Source organism: Mustela nivalis, assembly GCF_964662115.1.
Source record: "Mustela nivalis genome assembly, chromosome: 9".
Lineage (NCBI taxonomy): Eukaryota > Metazoa > Chordata > Mammalia > Carnivora > Mustelidae > Mustela > Mustela nivalis.
Window position 1 is genome coordinate 62,503,554 of NC_139028.1, and position 21,087 is coordinate 62,524,640.

Consider the following 21,087-nt stretch of genomic DNA (forward strand, 5'->3'; position numbering starts at 1 on the left):
AAAAACCTATTTGAGCATAATTAAAAGAGCAATTGGTAGTAACCTAACATTTGCTCAGAAGAATAAGTGGTTGATAATGTTTCCTTATTTTCTGGAAAAGAAACAAATTCCATGTCATTTGGGGAAAGTATCTCATCAGAGGCTTTTGTGCAGATTGATGTCAAAAAAGACATCTTTAGCATTGCCGTATATGGCTCTGTGAGATACTATGTCTATAAAATTCCAGGAAAAAACCAACTGGATTTACAGATTAGTTGCATGATGCAAATTCACTACTGCCTTTACCTAAGACACTTATTTCTTTCTTAAAGACTTTTCTTTTTTCCTTTTGAGAGAGAGAGAGAATGTGTGTGTGTGCAAACAAGCAAGCAATCGAGCAGAGGCAGAGCAAAGGGAGAAAATCCCCAAGCAGACTCCCTGCTAAGCAGAGCTCAAATCAGGGCTTGACCTCACAAACCATAAGATCATGACCTGAGACCAAGAGTCAGACACTTAACTAAGCCACCCAGCACCCCTACACTAAGACATTTATAAACTAGCCATGTAAGCTGAATTTATTTATGTTAAACATGCCTTCAGTTTACTCCGAATTTTCAATTTGTTACAAAGTGTATTAATTAGCTCATAAGAAAATTCATTTCCCCAAGATTTTTCTTTTGAGAATACACAGGCACTGAGGGATATGATTTATGTTAGAAATTGACATAAGTTCTTGCAGAAACACCCAAGTCAAATTTTCAACAGAATATGTAATTAAAGTCTTAATGTTTTCATGTTATTCAGCTTAGAAACATGTGCTTTAAGATCTAGTTAGTTTTGTTTTTTTTAAATATTATTTATTTATTTGTTAGACAGAGACATAGCAAGAGAGGGAGAGTGGGAGAGGGAGAAGCAGGCTTCCCATTGAGCAGGGAGCCCAATGCAGGGGTCGATCCCAGGACTGTAGACAGGCACTTAACAACTGAGCCACCAAGGCACCTCAGGATCTAGTTAGTTGTTTTTTTTTTTTTTTTTAAAGATTTATTTATTTATTTGACAGAGAGAGATCACAAGTAGGCAGAGAGGCAGGCAGAGAGAGAGGAGGAAGCAGGCTCCCTGCTGAGCAGAGAGCCCGATGCGGGACTCGATCCCAGGACCCTGAGACCATGACCCGAGCCGAAGGCAGCGGCTTAACCCACTGAGCCACCCAGGCGCCCCTAGTTAGTTTTGTTTTTTAATCAAAATGTACGCTCTGCCTTGATGAGTAACAAATTAAAGTCCAAAAAAAAAAAAAAAAAAAGAAAAAAGAAAAGAAACCCATAACACTAGTAAAGCAAGAATACTTTATCATCAGGAAATAGAAAAAGATCAGGTATCCTTGGGGAAAATTACCTTGATATATATAACAATAACAATCATAATTAGTAAAATAATTAAAAGTATTTATATGCCAAGTTAAAAATGGCCAGGAAAATAACTGAGTTTGCTGAATGAGCTCTTTACCTAATCAAAATTAACACCTCTAATGATGACCACCATAGTTATGTTCACTTATCTGACAGGAAAAACCTTTATCAGCAAGTATAATCTGAATAGCCATATTAAAACAAAAATATTTAATTCCTCAGTGGGCAACAAGGATGCTTGCTGATGTCCTGTGGCCTGGTAGGAAGAATGGAGCAACATGAGAGCTAGAGGAGAAACATGATTCTTCAATGGCATACTTACTTTACTTGGTGCTAAATCAAATGAAATAAGTCCTTGTAAAAGCTGTTATTAACTGCCTTTGAAAATTTAGCCCATTTTACTAAGGACACTTAAAATATGAATGCCTAGCATGTGTTTCTTATGTATTTTGTGTGTTTATTTTCCTTTCTTTTGATTTTTTAAAAATTCAAGGTTGATCTTTCAAAATGGACCAAGGCTTTTAAGAAGGATTATAGTAAACATTTCATTCTTTACAAAATTTTCTATGAATGTTTATTACATGCTTCCTAAAAATGTGTGCACTACTAAACATGAATTATCAATAGGTTATCTGGCATACATTAGTATTATTGTATTAAAATAAAACTAAATTTTATAACTGTGAACACAAACAAAAAAGCAAACACAGCATCTCAAATAGTTTAAGTAAAAGCGACTTCTTAGTAAGAAGTTCTTAATAAGAATTCTTAATAAGAATTAATATATAATCATATGGAACCAAATAAAAATTGGGTCTGTCGCTCAGATCTGGAATACCTTCTAAATCAAGCAAAGATTTAAATATAAAGAATGAAACCATACATATACCGTAAGAAAATATGGATGAATTCTTCTATAAATGGATAAATGTAAACAGATACAATCTGAGAATAAGGAAAGGTTTCCTAACTATGAACAGTAAGAGTTCACTTAAATTATCCATTAAACTAACAAATATACAACTTCAAATGACAAAAATAAACTTTAAGCACAAAGTACAAAGACAAAAATATCTGCAACTCACATCACAAAGAGTATTAGTATATTGCTTCCAAAATGGAGAAGGACACTTCTTTAGAAAAACAGGCAAAGGAAAAGAAATGCAACTGACCCTGAAACAGATGACAACACACATTGTGTGGAGAAGGGGTCTCTCACACATCACTCATGGGAATGAAAAATGGAGAGGTATTGGCAATTACCCAATGCAGTACATATACACCTTAGGAATCCTAGGAAAATGTAACCCTAAATGTGGCAAAATATACAAACCATATATTCACTACAACACTATCTGTAATGGTGAAATACTGTAAATGACTCAAAAAACTATTAAAAAGGGACTGCTGGGACATTGGGGATCGTATGTGCTATGGTGAGTGCTGTGAAGTATGTAAACCTGGCAATCACAGACCTATACCCCAGGGTCTAATAATACATTATATGTTAATAAAAAAATAAAAAATTAATTTAAAAAAAAGGGACTGCTGAAAAAACTAAAGTAGATCAATGTAGGATCAGGTGAGGGATGCCTGGGTGGCTCAGTGAGTTAAAGCCTCTGCCTTCGGCTCAGGTCATGATCCCAGGGTCCTGGGATCGAGCCCCGAATCAGGCTCTCTGCTCAGTGGGGAGCCTGCTTCCTCCTCTCTCTCTGCCTGCCTCTCTTCCTACTTGTGATGTCTCTCTCTCTCTCTCTGTCATATAAATAAATAAAATCTTTAAAAAAAAAAAAAAAGAAAGAGCAAAATGTAAAAATAGGGTATATAGTATGAAAACTTTTGTTTAAAAAAAGGGGGTAATATGAATATATATTTGAATATATAAAAAATACATTCAAACAATGGAAAGAGAAGCAAAATCTTTTAACATAGTTACCTGTAAGGAAAGCAGGGAACCTAAAAATTGAAAGTGGGTAAAGATTGTAATTTAACGAGATACTGAGCTGGTGGTTTAACCAGAGAGGAGTTATTGCAAGTAACTAAAATACAGGCTGATTGTGCATCCGTAGTAGGATATATCCTACAGACAAAAGGAACTACAAAGAAATCTTAAACTGTTTTTAGTAATCATATTACTAGTAAAAATAATAGTTTTGCTTTTCTAAATCTTGTTATGTTTGACTAAAGCAAATATAAATTTATGAAAAATGTTAAGAACTACCAAAATTTACAACGTAAGAGAAAAAAGCAGTATAAAATCAACCAAGTTAAAAAGAAAAAACATAGCTGTAAATTAGAACTGGGAATATTAGTATGTTTTCATAATGCATTTTCTCTTTTAAAAAAACAAGTCATTCCAAAAAAAGTCATATTCTGTAAAACTACACAATAAAAATTACAGAGTTAATGAGAAAAGGAACAGTAGGAATTATCCACTCAAACTTGTGCAACTTTGTAAGTAAGGCCCTAAAAACAAAAATTGGTAGCTTCAGGAGAAAATTGAAACAGCCCACACAGCTCAGTGTGGCTAAATGTTGCCTCAAGGGATATTGAAAATGCATAAAAATGACACAGTTGAAATGCCACCTTGCTGATGCTGAACAACATAGACCAGGGTAGAGCTCTGCTTCAGTGGGTTCCTTTTAAGATGGACACAGAAGTTCAGTATCCACAAACTCAGAGCCTGGCTGAGGTAAGCCCTCTGAACTTTACAGCAGTTAAAGAAAAAAAAAAAAAAAAAAAAGAAAATATGGCTATTTAATGAGAGAAAGTTATTCTTTATAGAAAAATTCCAGTCAACACATGCAGAAAAAATGACAGAACATTACCATTTTGTAATTCCTAGTGAATTAATAATCTAGGCAACAATAAAAATCAATCTCGGCAACGATCATTAGATGTACAGCTAGTGGGGAACTTCAGAAAGCATAGATTAGGCTGTCAACCTTCAAAACCACAAAAAGAAAATTAACAAAACACTCCCTTGAAATTTTCAAATAATTCTCTGGGTTGCGATTAGAAGGAGGCTTTCACTTTGTTTTCGTTTTTTTTTTTTAAATAATATTTTGTACAATAATGATCACTATGGGGCGCCTGGGTGGCTCAGTTCATTAAGCAGCTGCCTTCGGCTCAGGTCATGATCCCAGGGTCCTCGGATGGAGTCCCATATCGGGCTGCTTGCTTGGCAGGGAGTCTGCTTCTCTCGCTGCCTCTGCCTCTCTGCCTGCTTGTGTGTACTCAATCTCTCTCTCTGGCAAATAAATAAAATATTTTTAAAAAATAATAATGATGATCACTTAAAAAAATTTTATATTTTGGGCGCCTGGGTGGCTCAGTGGGTTAAGCCGCTGCCTTCCGCTCAGGTCATGATCTCAGGGTCCTGGGATCGAGCCCCGCATCGGGCTCTCTGTTCAGCAGGGAGCCTGCTTCCTCCTCTCATTCTCTCTGCCTGCCTCTCTGCCTACTTGTGATCTCTCTCTGTCAAATAAATAAATAAAATCTTTAAAAAAAAAATTTTATATTTTTAAAAATCCATCAAAGCCAGTGTTCTTTTTCTTTCTAAAAACACTTAAAACTTTAAAAAGATATCAGAAGAAATAAGAACAAAACATGACATTATGCTTAATCATCTGCCTTTCCTTAGGAGGGCTTTCTTTAAGGAAAAAGCATGGGTAAGCACCCACATTCGATCTGTAATTCCAGAGGGTTCTGCAAAGCTGCCCTGTGAGGCTGTTTAGAGGGTGAGTACAAGGCTCCAAAATTCTCACAACCACTTCAGCAACAGCAACTCTATTCTTAATATGTTTTATATGTTAGGATTCTAAAATTTCATTTGAAAAATCATTCTGCTGCTTAACAAAAGCAGGATTTAAATGCGCACTTAAATTGAGAAACAGAATGCCTTCTATAAGCAAGCCACAGCATAGAAGTTCTTTAACTCATTATAAGTTACATATCATTTTGAAAGATTGGTTTCAAAAAAATGCCCTGAGGAACACTATTTATTTATTTATTTATTTATAGATTTTATTTACTTGACAGAGAGATGGAGAGAGAGCACAAGTAGGCAGAGTGGCAGGCAGAGGGAGAGGAAGAAGCAGGTTCCCCACTGAGCAGGGAGCTTGACTCGGGGTGGGGGCTGAGCTACCCAGCTGCCCTTGAGGAACACAATTTAAATGTACTTTTGGGGATTCATCCCCAAACCCCCCAAACCCTGAAGACCACCTGAGGATTTGAAATTAAGAACCTCGTCATGTGGGTTAGAATAAAAATCTACAACTCTACCTTAAAACATAAATTCTTGGGGCGCCTGGGTGGCTCAGTGGGTTAATGCCTCTGCCTTCAGCTCAGGTCATGATCCCAGGGTCCTGGAATTGAGCCCCAAGTCAGGCTCTCTGCTCGGAGGGGAGCCTGCGTCCCTCTCTCTCTCTTTGCCTGCCTCTGCCTACTTGTGATCTCTGTCTGTCAAATAAATAAAATCTGTAAAACAAAACAAAACAAAACAAAACAAAAAAACCCACAAATTCTTAACCTTGGACCCTGTTCCAGAAGATCTGTGAACACTAAAAATTTTATGAGTATGTCAACATATGTATTTTGCTTCCAGATTCTCAAACGAATCAGTGATCAAAAAAATTCAAACGACTGCTTTAAAGGAATACAAGAGTGCTTTAAAGGAATGTAAAGAACTAACATGACTAGATTGAAGGCATTGACTAATTAAAGAAAGAAACAGAGGGGGCTAGTTAATCCCAGAAACAAAAGGAAAGAAGACATTCAGATGTAAACTTGGGCAGTATCCATTCCAGAGCCATGCACGGAAAGGATTCTGGTAGCAGGTTTATTTCTAGGACCAAATGAATCAGGTCTGCTTAATTTTGTGTTTCTGATATATAATGACATCTGATTCTGCCTACACTTAAAAATGTCTTGATTATCATCTAGTTTGCCAAATAGCTTACCAATAAGGAAAGAAAATGCTGGTCATACAATATAAGGATTGGATCCTCATAGCAGTTGTTTCACCTTGTAAATTATTAAAATGCCACTTCATTTTAAATCTCACATGCTTGGGACTCTTGCTACAAGATAAATCCAATCAGTATTTTGATAAATCAGGCTTTTCTGAACTTAGGACTCCAAGGGAAAGTCAAAAGGGAAAAGAAAAACATGTATTACTGGATCACTGAGAAAGAAACCTAATCCTTAGGCTAAATTCTATGGAGGCCTATTGGTGGTAGTGGTGGGAGCAAAAGAGCCTTCAGTGTAGAGGTTTGGGGAAGTGAGAACAGAAGAGGTATACCTTACTTCTGAGAGGAAGTCCGAGAGGAGAAATTATCAAAGTTCCCAAAGATCAGTCCAGCACAGGGAAAGGAATGAGTTATCTCAGCAGAGCTTCTGGTGCCCATTCAGGCATGGGAGTAATGGGATGATCCTTGTGCCCCTAAGAGGGACATGGAAGTAGCTCAGAGAAAATCAATAGGCCCGAGAAAGCTTTGTGGTCAGGACGATGAAAACACAGCAGTGACCTGTGTTGATGGATGACAAGATGCAAGATGGGACTATGAAAAGATACATGAGAACAAGGATGTTCCTGGCCTCTGCCTCTGCACCGCATTAGCTCAGCCCCAACATCCCCATCCTTCAGCCACTAAACTGACCAAAATTAAAGCTCAAACTGAAATCACACTCAGGTAAAAAATAAGTAAAACTGGACTTCCTGGACACCTGAGTTTGTGGACTGACATCTGAACAGTCTGGAAATTAACCATCCCTGTTCCCAATATACTTTCAAGAGGAAGAAAGAGGAATAACAGAGCAGTCTCCTAATGTCTTACTGCCTAAGAAAACTGCATAATCATGATATTGTCTCTGCATCGCAGCCAAGATAATACCCAAGCTTCTCAGGGTTTTAGGTTTAGTCTAAAAATACAAAAAAACAAAAACAAAAACAAAAAACCCCACAAAAACTTGCAGTTGTCTTTTAAAACTTCCGTAATATTGCATCCTGTTTTTTTTCAATGTTATTTTATATAACACTGTTTATGGCTCAAACAGTTCATTGTAAGATTCTGACAACTTACAGAATGTCCATTCTGAATGAGACTGCCAGACACTAAATACGTGACATGCAGCTGGGCTCCCGAATTCTCCTTTCGCTTCCTTTCAACATAATCATAGAGCATCCTGTTCCAAACAAAAGGTACAAGTCATTAATTGTAAGAGTTTTTACCTCATTGACTCTTAATTCATGATGTAAAAGTCAGATATATTAAATCTGACAGTCTATAAAATTTTTTACAGAATATTTTTGCTGCCATGAACAGAAAGTTAAAAAAAGACAGACTTTATTTTTTTTTTTTTAAAGATTTTATTTATTTATTTGACAGAGAGAGATCACAAGTAGACAGAGAGAGAGGGGGAAGCAGGCTCCCTACAGAGCAGAGAGGCCAATGTAGGGCTCGATCCCAGGATCCTGAGACCAGGACCTAAGCCAAAGATAGAGGCTTAACCCACTGAGCCACTCAGGCGCCCTGTAAAAAATGACAGACTTTAGACAGGACATACAGGTTGGAGTCAACTTGTATTGCGTTGGCACAGTGACCAAACAATTGAAATAAAAGAAATCTAGTAACAAGCCAAAATGCACTGAACCTGCTTTAAAACAGTGGCAGTAACAAACAATGGATATAACTTGTCAAGGAACAGTTCAATCACTAACTATGCGCTCCTGGATAAGTTAATTAATTCTTCTAAGCCTCTTAATCCTGAGGTATAAAACCAGGAGCTGTATGGGACTCATATGGCCATTTATAACCCTCCACCACCCAAACTGCAAGCAAAATGCTTGTGTGTTTTTTGTGGGGAGAGAGTTTAGGGTTTTTAACAGATTCTCTGAGGGATTACTCTAAAACATTAAGAACCACTATGTAGATGATTGTAAGTGTTTAGTTCTGAAATTCCAATTTTATTAAGGGGCACCTGGGTGACTCAGTCAGTTAAGCGGCTGCCTTTGGCACAGGTCATGATTTCAGGGTTCTGGGATTGAACCTGACCTTGGCTCCTTGCTCAGTGGGGAGCCTGCTTCCCCCTTGTCTCCCACTCCCCCTGCTTGTGCTTGCTCTCTCCCACTCTGTCAACTAAAAAAAAAAAAAAAATCTTAAAAAAAAAAAAAAAAAAGATGCCCACATGATCAGGACCCCAGCCAAAGCACCAGACACTATGGAGCAGAGATAAACCATTCACACCGTGCCCTTTCCAAATTCCAAACTAAAAGAATTTATGAACATAATAAAATGGTTGTTTCAAGCTGTTAAATTTGGGGATAATTTGTTTCATAGTAAGAGTAATTGGAAAAGTGATCAACCTGATAAACATGTTCCCCACCTTCATAGAGTTTACATTCTTGTGCAGGCAGGCAGCCCTAGAAAATGTCAGATAGTAATAAGTATAAAATTCTGGATCAACTGGATATCCACATGCAAAGAAATGAAACTGGACCCTCTCTTTACACCATATACGAAATGACTCCTGGAAGAAATAGTGCCTATTTGCATATTTTAGGGCTTCATTTAAAATTAGTTTGAGTTGTGGTGCCTGGGTTGCTCAGTCAGTTAAGCGTACAGCTCTTGATTTTGACTCTGGTCATGATCTTAGGAGTCTGGGACTGAGCCCAGCATTGGGTGCTGCACTGGGCATGGAGCCTGCTTGAGATTCTCTCTCCCTCCCTCTTTCTCTGACCCTTCTCTAAAATTAAAAATAAAAATAAATAAAATAAAATTAGCTTGAGCCAACACCCTAATTTGAAAACTACAGTGTATTCTTATTGTGAGGCCTCAAGTATTTTTTAAGATGTTAACAAGCACATGCTACGTAGAAACCTTGAATATAGTGATAATTTCTGTTGTAAGAGCTAAAACTACAAAACTCTTAGAATAAAACCTAGAAGTAAATCTTCATGACCTTAGATTGAGCAAAGCCTTCTCAGATACCATATACAGAGCACAAGTAACAAAAGATAAAAGAAACAGTGGCGCCTCCCTTGCTCAACTGGAAGAACAGGTGATTCTTGATCTTGGGGTTCGTGAGCTCAATTCCCACACTGGGTGTAAAGCTTACTTAAAAATGGTATTTTAAGGACCGCTGGGTGGGCCAGTCTGTTAAGCGTCTGCCTTCGGCTCAGGTCATGATGCCAGGGTCCCAGGATCGAGTCCCACACTGGGCTCCTTGCTCAGCAGGAAGCCTGCTTCTCCCTCCGCTTGCCTCTCCCTCTGCCTACTGCTCCCCAACTTGTGCTCTCTCTCTGACAAATCAATAAATAAAATCTTTAAAAGATAAAAAAATATAAAAATAGTATTTTAAAAAAAGATAAAAGAAATAAATTGGGCTTCATCAACAATAAAAACTTTGGTGTTTCAAAAAGTACCATTGGGGCGCCTGGGGGCTCAGTGGGTTAAAGCCTCTACCTTCGGCTCAGGTCATGATCCCAGGGTCCTGGGATGAAGCCCCGCATTGGGCTCTCTGCTCAGCGGGGAGCCTGCTTCCTCCTCTCTCTCTGCTACTTATGATCTCTGTCTGCCAAATAAATAAATAAAATCTTTCAAAACAAAACAAAGTACCATCAAGGGGCACCTGGGTGGTTCAGTGGGTTAAGCCTCTGCCTTGGCTCAGGTCATGATCACAGGGTCCTGGGATTGAACTCTGCATCGGGCTCTCTGCTCAGCAGGGAGCCTGCTTCCCCCTTTGTCTCTGCCTACTTGTGATCTCTCTCTCTCTGTTAAATAAATTTCTAAGAAATCTTTAAAAAAAAAAAGAAAGAGAGAAAGGGCAAAGACAACCCACAGAACGGGATAAAATTTTTACAAATCATTTATCTGATCAGGTGCTCACTTCGGCAGCACATATGTATTTGATCAGGATCTTATATCCATAAAGTGGTATTTACAACTTAACAATAAGAAGACAACCCAGTGAAAAAACAGAGCAAGGATCTGAATAGTTATAGATACACAAATAGCTAACAAGCACAGGAAAAGATGATCAACATCATTGGTCATCATAGAAAAGCAAATCAAATCAAAACCATAATAATACCACTTTATACCACTAGGAGATGGCTAAAATAAAAGACAGATAATAAAGAGTTGGCAAGAATGTGGAGAAACTGGAATCCCCATACCTTACTGGTGGGATTTTAAATTAGTGCAGCCACTTTAAAATACAGCTTGCCAGTTCCTCAAAATGTTATATATATGACCCAGAAATAGGTATATATCTAAGAGAACTGAATACATATGTCCACATAAAAACTTGTATACAAATATTCACAGAAGCATTATTTATAATACCCAAAATGTGGAAAAACCCAAATGTCCATCAATTGATAATGAGAAATAAAATATACTATTTAAGTATGTTATGGGTTGAACTGTGTCCCTGCTCTCCCCCAACCCACAAAAGGTATGTTGAAGTCCTAACCACCAGTGCCTCAGAGTGTGACCTTCTTTGGAAAGAGGATCTTTGCAATTGTAATCAGGTAAGATGAGGTCATATTAGAGTAGGGTGGACTCCTAATCCAATATGACTGGTATCTTTATATGACAGCCAGGTGAACACATGGCATATAGGAAGAATGCCATGTGACAACAAACATAGACACTAGCGCTATGTAGCTATAGGCCAAAGAATGTGAAAGACTGCCAGCAAATCTAGGAAGACTGCCAGAATCTAGGAAGGAATGAAGGATTCTTCTCTACAGGTTTCAGAGAGAGGATGGCCCTGCCAAGACCTTAATGTTGGAATTCTAGCCTCTAGATTTGCAAGACAATAAATTTGTTGTTTTAAGCCCCCTTGTTCATAGCATTCTGTTATGGCAGCCCTAGGGAAATAACCTGCCATATGATGGAGTATTATTCAGCCATGAAAAGGAATTAAGTACTGATACATACTACAGCATGGACAAACCTTGAAAACATTATGCTAAGTGAAAGAAACCAGACACACGAGATTATATATTACAGGATTCCATTCACACAAAATGACCAGTATAGGTAAATCTATAGAAGGACAGTTTACTAGTGGTTGCCTAATGCCGGGAGGGTGGGGGAGGGAAGAGAAAGGAGTGGAGAGAAAATGCTAAGTGACTTCTAATGGATACAGGGTTTCTTTGGGGGTGATGAAAATGTTCTATAACTAATTAGAGTGATGGCTGCATAACTCTGTAAATATACCAAAAATTACTGAATTATATATTTTCAATGGGTGAACTACATGGTATATGAATTATATCTCAATAAAGCCGTTTTTCAAAAAAAAAAAAATTAGGAACGCAATTAACGGAGTGATATGACAGAGAATTAGGTTGGGGTGGGGTTACCTAAAACAGAGCATTAGGGAAGGGTTGTTGTAAAAAGTAATGTGTGACATTTGAACTAAAACTTAAAAGATGAGGACAGCTGGGAGAAGAGCATTCCAAACAGAGGGAAGGGTTCAAATGTCCTAAGGTAGAAATAAGTCTGGCAAAGTTAATGAACAAAAGAACAAATATGGCTACAGTGTAAGTGAGGTAGAGATTGGTATGGGATGAAGTTCAGTGAGAGACAGGGGCTAGTCAGTATGTTAATTCTATAAAAATTCAGGTAATCAAGGTAACTATGATAAAATTTACAGGCAACTTTATTTCATCTCCAGTCCTCAATATGCACCTTTAAGCCCCAACAGGTTTATACAGTAATAGTTATTTCATTAACATCTATAACCATAACAATTAGTCTTATACGTGTCCCACTCTAAAAGTTACCTGAAACTCTTGGGTTTGGGTCAGCACCGGCATTAGCAACAGAAATCTCAGATAGTCAAAATCAGTACAAATTCATCCATAGGCCAAGAGTTTCAGGTCTTTAATGCATGAACATCACAGTCAAAGCCTGATTCAAAGTCTGTCAAACAGCAGTCCACATAAAGCCAAATCAACACATTCTAGGTATCAGGAATTTTCTAAGATTCATGGAACATTCCCTGACTCAAAGAAAGCTCCCACAACTCAAAAAAGGGGGAAAAAACCCAGACCACCTTTAGTAATAAAGTGAAGTAAATGGGTGTTTAATGTAATATATGTGGCCCCAGTCTGTTCACCAATCCCTCCCCTTGGGACAAAGACAACATTTTTAAGAAATATTGGTGTTAATTCAAAAGCCTGCTTTTCCCCTTTTGGCCTCAAGTTGAACAAGTTTCAGCAAGCAAAGGTGATACAGCAAATTCAAGAAGGGCAATGCTGTGCCATTCTGAACACTCCCTTTTAATTTTCACTTAAATAGTTCTCCCCAGTCTTATACTGTCACACAGCTTTGTGTCAAACACCTGTTGACCTCATTATGAAAGTACTTCAATAACATCCACATGTGGGCCTAAGGAGCACATGTGAAAATGTAACAAAGATGTAAGATAACAGGTATATAAAATCTGAGATGTAAACAAAATTGGCCTACTTATAAATCTGAAGTAACAAAGTGATGTTAACCAGAAGCCAAGGTTATAAATAAATCCAGTAAATGCATCACCACACATTTGTATATAAGTCCACCTATTTCCTAATTAATAGACAAATCTAGTATAAGGTAGTAAAAATAGTATTCTTTCCTATTTTCCAAGAGAGGAAAAAAATTCTAATTTCAAGGCTACCAATAAAGCTTAAAACAAAACAATTCTAATGTGAGCGAAATTAGTAGTAAATTGGACTTACTGTTTAGCTTGGTTAACATGAACCCCTAGTGTATAACTCAGCCATTTGTAGGTCACCTGCAAGAAGAAGAAATTGTTTAACATTACTAAGGGCTCCTAAAAATTCCTACTCTGAGATAATTATGCCATCCTAGTTTTTCCAAGAACCATCCATCTGGGCCAGTAGGAGGACTGAGATCTTTATCTTACAAATACTAAAAAGTTTCTTTCACAGGCTAATTAACCAGAAAGTCTAAAAAGAAAGGCTGAATATACAAAGAAAAAGCTCTCATTTCCTTCACATTTTTTTTTTTGTTTTGTTTTACTGGTGCCCTTTATTTACATTCTGTCCTTTTTTGTAGCTACCACTAACAACTATTAAAACTCATCCAGAAAGTGGATTACTTTGAAGTATAAGACTCATAAACTTCTAAGAAAAGTCACAGCCATACAAACATTAACAGGCACAGATGGTGCAGGGGCCAGGGAATGAAAGAAGTTGGTGAATACTGTATCTGGGGTTAGACTACAATCTACTGGCATCAAGACTTGACCTTCCTTCCATCTTTCCTTGAACTCTCCTGTCATTTGTCACTTCCTTGTAGGCTCCTCACCTCTTGAAGTCTTCCAATTCTAAATGCTGAGTTTCCAGTAATTAAGACTTACAAAGGTGAGGCAAAGCGTGTTAGCAAAAGAAACTAACCTAGGTTGGAAAACTGCCTATCCCTTACTAACTATAAATATATAAGTCATTTGCCCCTCTGCTTCAACTTTCTTTAGGGACCTTTCCATGGCCCTCTGGGTGAGTCGCTGTAATGATTAAATGTAATAATATATACCCCAAGCTCACAGTAAGCACTCAGTTATCACGGTTTGCAAAGTCCATTCACATTCATTATCTCACTGGATCTTTCATTCCTCCCTGGGAAGCAGGTCAAGCCTAATACCAAATTTCCTGGGGGAGGAAACCTACTGTTCAAAGGTTAAACAAGTGGTCACCGAACCCAGTTAGGACACAATTTCCTCAACAGTAAACGTAGGACTTGAAACTCCAACCAACTTAGGAGACAGGTGTAGAAACGCCTTAGAAATATTATCTAGGGGCGCTTGGGTGGCTAAGTGGGTTAAAGCTTCTGCTGCCTTCGGCTCAGGTCATGATCCCAGGGACCTGGAATCAAGACCCACATCTCTGCTCAGCAGGGAGCCTTCTTCCCCGGCCGCCCCCACCCCTGCCTGCCTCTCTGCCTACTTGTGATCTGTCAAATAAATAAAATCTTTAAAAAAAAAAAAAAGAAAGAAAGAAAGAAAAAGAAATATTATCTACCAGTGCCCTTCCTTCCACGCCTGTCCTTCTTGGCCCCTACTCCTTGCCAGTGCCCAGCACGCCCACCCAAGGGACGCGGACTTGCGCGAGCCAGAGGAATTCCCCCCGCCGCAAGTCCTCGCCGGCCCTGGGACCCGAGACGTGGGGACTTGTCTCCCCTCCGCCAGTCCCCACCAGGCCAAGAGCGGAGGGGTCTAGACCCCCACCACCCTCGCCAGGCCCAGGACTCCAGTCGCATGCCCACATCCCCCAGTCCTAGCTCCTCACGATCTTGTTCTGGTCCGTGACGAACTCGTCTATGTTTTCCAGATAAAGCTGGTCCGCCATGGTGCTACGGAGCTGCGAGCCCCGCCACCACAAACGTAGCTCCCGCCGGCGGGAAACGTCTTTCTCTCTCCCGGGTCCCGGGTCGTTTCCCACAGCAACGAAGGCGACGCACTACGGCGGCCGCCGGGGGGTCAAACTAGTCTCGGAGACGGCGCAGACTCAAGTAGGCGGAGCTAGTAAGTTGGAGCTGACGGAAGTGAGGCGCTTGCAGTATGCTGGTGATGTGGGGACCTTGTATTTGGAGCCGTGGTTTCAAATCTCTCGGTCTACAACCTAATGACTAGCCCAGGACAAAATACCTCATCTCTGGGAGCCACAACCTTACCACCTGAAAATTGATAATATAATCCTTTCCCTTTCATACCGTTATTCAACAAAGGTGTGTCAAGTACCTACTCCAGACACTTCTTAGACACTGGAGACACAGCAGTGAATGATAAAGACAGAAATAAACCAGCAAATTTAGTAGAGTGATGCCACCTGGGATAAAATGCTGCCTGTTATAATTCCTCAGAAGTGAGAAATTATAGATAGTTTTCCAGAAGGGATGGGCGAAGATAAATATTTCAGATAGAAGCAGGACTATTTGCTGGGAAGAAAAAAGAGTTGATTGTACGTAAAATGTTGGGAGGAGAGTCCAATGAAGAGAGGTGAGACTTGGAGAAGGTAATTCATGCTGCGCCTATGAGGCTGTGTGAAGGGGCACAAGAATTTTACTCTCAGGAAAAGTTTTCATGTTGGGGGATTTCAACTGAAATTTCTCCTAACATCAGCTAAAGTACCATCAGCTAAAGTAAAGTAAAGAAGGTCAGCTAAAGTAAATTGATTTCAGCATAAGTCAGTGTAGTTCAGTAGGGTGGCATGGTGGAAAATGGAGCAAACTCTAGAGTTAGACTCTGGATTTGAATCCTGGTTTTGATCATTATTGTGTGATCTTAAGTAAGTCATTTACTCACTGCAAACATGTTACCCGATCTATAATACAGAAGTAATAATAGTACTCACTTAAAAGTTTTTCTGCAATTCATTCAGGACAGCAAAAGCCTACTAAGGGCCAGGCACTGTTCTGGGTGCTGGAGATAGAGTCAAGATCAATAATACACAAGAGCCTCTTCACATGTAGCTTACATTCTCATAAAGATATTTGAGGGATGGTAATGATTTAAAATAGGATAGCGATAGTGCAAGTTAAGAGAACTGAGTGACTTTGGTTTTTCTTTTAGAGTCAGCAAAACCTGCTGATGAATCAGATGAATAGAATGTAGGAAAGACAGGAATGAAGGAAAATACCTAGATTTGGAATCTAAATCTTTAGGTAAATGGTGATACATTTGACTCCTGAGCTATGGAAGACAGAGAAGAGCAGATGAGAAAATCAAAGAATTCTATTTGGCCACAGTTGTAATTGAGAAAACATATATAAAACCCTCACATTATGCCTGCACACAATAAAATCAATAACAGATGGGTTATATTACTATACACCAGGCTATGCCATACCAGGTGCCTTGAGAGTGAGCTTCTAACTAGCTCCTATAGCAACCCTGCAAATGGATTGTGTTTGTCCATGTTTTATAGACTAAGATTGCTGAGTTTTAACAGAGGAGAGATGAATTTTCCAGGCCATGGGGTTGGGTAGTAGTGTTGGGATTGGAATTCAAGTTTCTTGTCATTGTTCCACTGGAATGGGAAATAAGTCAAGATAATTGACCAAAGTCTTGACACCACGCCCAAAAAGTGAGCAGATGATAATACCATATAGGATAGCTGCCCCAACATGGGCCAGATATATTAGTATTAAAAGGTTCCATGACTTTTAGAAGCCAGATGAGTGGTTAACCTTGGGAGGCCTACCCAGCTTCAACATTCCTCAACATTCCTACCCCAGGGGAGAGGAGCTGAATGGAACACATGTGGGCTTTGGAAATCTATTTTTCTTTTAAAAAGCAAGCAAACAAAAACCTGGGCTTGAATCCCAGCTTTACCACTTTCTGCGTGGCCTTAGGCAAATCACTGAACTTCTCTAGACCTCCATTTCATGATCTTTAAAAGCAGGGCCAATAAAACACAGTGGTATATTGATAAATGCTTAACAATCAAATTTAAAAAGCCCTGATTTGGGGGCGCCTGGGTGGCTCAGTGGGTTAAAGCCTCTGCCTTCAGCTCAGGTCATAATCCCAATGTCCTGGGATCGAGCCCCACGTCGGTCTCTCTGCTCAGCGGAGAGCCTGCTTCCTCCTCTCTCTCTGCCTGCCTCTCTGCCTACTTGTGATCTCTGTCTGTCAAATAAGTAAATAAAATCTTTAAAAAAAAAAAAAAAGCCCTGATTTGTAGGGGTTGACGTTGTCTGTGGTGTATATACTCCCATCATGGCAGATTTCAAGCTCCTGATATTGATGTTACTAAACGAAGAGTTAGGTAAATACACACAGTATCACACCATTACTTCCACAATATATGTAGAATAAACAAATAACCTCAAGAGCACATATGGCAGTAAAATGTAGTAAAATAATTAGAAAGTGATGATATTTGAATATTTGTTGTCTTTGTTTTTAACATGATTTAATTGTAATTTTATATAATTTAATTTTTAGCAACAGCTCTTGTGAACAATTAATAAAAGGAAACCTAGTTTGGAATAGACTTGGGTGGACAGCAGGGGGAGCTCTCAAGCGCTACCTTTCCTTGTCAATTGCAGATCTAACAGGGCCTGTTCTGTTCCTGGGCCATTAGCAATGTAAAATTAACTCATCTTCTTATTCCAGGCATCTGCAAAGTTTTCCCTATTTGAAATGTAATGGGCAAATCTCCAAAGGGGGAAAGTACCACCATTTCTATCTCTACCTTAATGCTACTTCTTTCCAAAAAAAAGATAGTTCAGTCCCTTTTCCTTGAAGATGAAGCTTCACATCAATGTCAAAAACAAGAACAGTTCTCCAGGAATCAGAACAATCAACCAAAGTATTTCCTAAGCAAATGAAGCCAGACAAAACTTGGGGATGGTAGTGTCAGCTGATACCAGAAGTGGGAGCCACAGGATCGAGATTCTTCAGTCTTCATGCTTCAAAAGACATTGACATTAGAAATAGAAGACTGACCCTCCTATTTCCTCCTTTTCATCCCCACTTCATCCCCAAAATGACTGGTATCAGAAAATCCAATGATTGTGATTTTGACAGGGCATGGGATGGGAAATCTATACTGGACCCAATATATGGGAGAAAATGAGGAGTGGTCAACTTCAATGCAGGCAGGACCATCAGATTGAGAGTAGGAGAAAGAGGCCAGGACTCTGACCAGAAAAGGGGGCCTGTGGAAGCAGCTCAGAAGCCTCACCAGCTACCCTGGCTACAGGGCTGCCACAAGTCTCTGGGGGATAGCATCTCAGACAGGAGGTCAGTTCAGAAGGAATACAAGATTAAGAATTACTATTTGGGGACCACATAAATGTCCACAGGTCATTCCAGAGACCTGGGGACCCAGAACTTATTAACACCAAGGTATTTAGCATTAGATCATTCATACATTCATTTATCAAGTATTATTCAAGGCCTCCTGTCTATCAGGCCCTGTGTGACTATTGAAAACACAGCATGGTCTTCATCTCTGGGAGTTTAATCTGTAGGGAGTAAACAGCTGCCCTGTGCGGGAAGCACAGGTTGCCATGGAAACCTGGCAAAGGCAACTAATTCAACCTGGGGATTAGAAGAAATGTAGGGAAAACTGGATTTAGGTATCCAAGAGTAGATGGCATGTATCCTTTCACTTTAGATGAAATATATAAGAAATGAAATCAGAGCGCTGTTAGTGTTAAAGCTTCTAACATGCACAACAAGCTGATATAAAAAGAGTTATTTTGTGAGAACCTACGTACCTTGCACAGACTGTCTTGTGGAATGTACAGCTATCAAGGCCAGGACACGTCAACCTTCTTCACAGCTGGGGAGCTGAGAGCCCTAAAATAACACGCTGTTCTAACACACCTTATCAGTTCTACAAAAGTCAGTATAAAACCCCTCAGTTACCAAAACAAAGTGGGTGAGCCAAGAGGGCATTCAGACACTGGTTCCCCTGTTTCCCACCCACTGCCACCCCACTGCACCCCCAAGCCCACGACTGCACCTCAGCCTGTTTATTTCTCAGCTCAATCACCAAAAGGTTCACTTCGCTACCTTTGTTGCCTCAGTCACCCAGAAAAAGAAGATCCCCTCACTCTCCCATCTTGCAATTGCTTTGTATATGATTTTCTTTTCCCCATCCCTTTGAGGGCTGGAAGGGTGCTTTGGAGGAGTGTGTGTCCATATTTTTGCTGTAAGCATCTTTGCTGCAAGCATTTTGGCCACATAACTAATTAGCCTAAAGGCAATTTTGTCATAAAAGATAAAATCACAAAAACATAAAATAGGGACATTCATTATAAAGGACATAATTGGGGCGCCTGGGTGGCTCAGTCATTAAGTGTCTGCCTTGGGCTCAGGTCATGATTCCAGGGTCCTGGGATGGAGCCCCATGTAGGGCTCCCTGCTCAGTGGGAAACCTGCTTCTCCCTCTCCCACTCCCCCTGCTTGTTTCCTCTCTCGCTTTATCTCTCTCTATCAAATAATAAATAAAATATTTTTTTAAAAAGTTCTCATCACCAGGAAAAACATTTTTTTTAAAAAGGATATAATTAAAAATGAATAGGGGCGCCTGGGTGGTTCAGTGGGTTAAAGCCTCTGCCTTTGGCTCGGGTCATGATCCCAGGGTCCTGGGATCGAGCCCTAAATCAGGCTCTCTGCTCAATGGGGAGCCTGCTTCTTCCACTCTCTCTGCCTGCCTCTCTGCCTCCTTGTAATTTCTGTCTGTCAAATAAATAAATAAATCTTTTTAAAAAAATGAATAACAAAATTAAAAGGATCTTATGGCAAAATAAGAAATATATGAATACATTTAAATGCATAGTGTAGATTCATGGCCATGCTGTGTAAATAACTTGATTTTATTTTGTGGATTATACCTAAACATTTGTCTTCAAAGTCTTTCATTCACAATATTATATATATATTTTTTGCTTGTTGATTCATCTCACTGAACATCAAATGTTTTTGCTAAAATTTCTTCCTTCATGAAGAGAGGTATCAGTTTCCAAAGAGTAGGGTGCATATCTGTAATTGAACTTTGTGTTGCATTGTGAAAGCCTTCTACACTATTGTTTGTTCTTGGCATATTGCCAAATGTCCATTATAGATATTACAAAATTCTATGGGAAATGTGGGTTCAAAACTCTGTGCCACTGTATAGTCCATTATGAGTGCTGAGATTCATACAATGTAAAAACGGGAGTACTGCATTAATGGAGAAATGAGACCAAACTCAACCAGTGGAATGAAACCAACAAACTGTCAAACCAAACAATCAACTACTTACCTTTTCTTTTGTGTGACAATATTGCCTTACAGCCAATTAGTTATGTGACAAAGATGCTTGTGGCAAAATTACCTAAAACCAGGGGGTGATGGCAAAAGTGAAGATAATTGGAAATTGGTTATGGGAAGTTTTGTCCTAAGCACACCATTTCTGAATTATTAAATTGGGGACAGGAAGGGGTAAGTGAGGGAAGCTTGGCATTCAGAGGTAGAAAGAAACATGATCCTTGGGGCGCCTGGGTGGCTCAGTGGGTTAAGCCACTGCCTTTGGCTCGGGTCATGATCTCAGGGTCCTGGGATCAAGTCCCGCATCGGGCTCTCTGCTCAGCAGGGAGCCTGCTTCCCTCTCTCTCTCTCTCTGCCTGCCTCTCCATCTACTTGTGATTTCTCTCTGTCAAATAAATAAATAAAATCTTTAAAAAAAAAAAAAAAGAAAGAAACATGATCGTTCGTTCTTAGAGACCCCTGCTCTCTGGCCCCCAGCACTGCTGGTTAGGGAAACTTCCTGAGGAAATGTCAAGTGACCTCAGCTTTGGTATGGAGTAAAGGAGGGTGCAAAGGTCATTTAGACCCAGTGGAGATAGTAGCTGCTCTCTTTGCCTCATTGTCTCATGGTTGGGAGTGAGGGTGGTCACTTCTAGGTATCACTGCTTCTCTCTCTGCGACTATTCTGTTTGGCTTTGCCTTAATCATAGTTTCTACTTCCTCGTGGTTTAAACACAGCCATAAGTTACTGGAGCTCATCTACAACACTACCTTCAAATTTTCCCACATCGTTACAGATGCTCTTAACAATTCTCCATTCTGTAATTCCTAAATGGTTGAGCCTGGTTTGCTAAGCTTATCTTAGGAGCTGGTCTTTTAAATCTAGGTTATCAGGGCATCCGGTTGGCTCAGCTGGTTAAGTGTCTGACTCTTGATTTTG

General features: G+C 39.5%; 1 protein-coding gene across 3 annotated transcripts in view; it reads right to left on the reverse strand.

The window, feature by feature from the left end:
• POLD3 (DNA polymerase delta 3, accessory subunit) overlaps positions 1-21,087 on the reverse strand; it is a 64,680-nt gene that overhangs the window by 34,564 nt on the left and 9,029 nt on the right. The window contains exons 1-3 of one of the 3 annotated variants that reach the window (XM_082749684.1): positions 18,632-18,650; positions 13,126-13,181; positions 7,469-7,571 (exon numbers count right to left, since the gene is read on the reverse strand). In XM_082749684.1, the coding sequence (XP_082605810.1) occupies positions 7,469-7,570 (102 nt within the window). In that variant the 5' untranslated portion in view covers position 7,571; positions 13,126-13,181; positions 18,632-18,650. Of the gene's footprint in view, positions 1-7,468; positions 7,572-13,125; positions 13,182-14,694; positions 14,875-18,631; positions 18,651-21,087 lie in introns of those variants that run through there. The other 2 variants (XM_082749683.1, XM_082749685.1) reach the window with 2 other exon arrangements.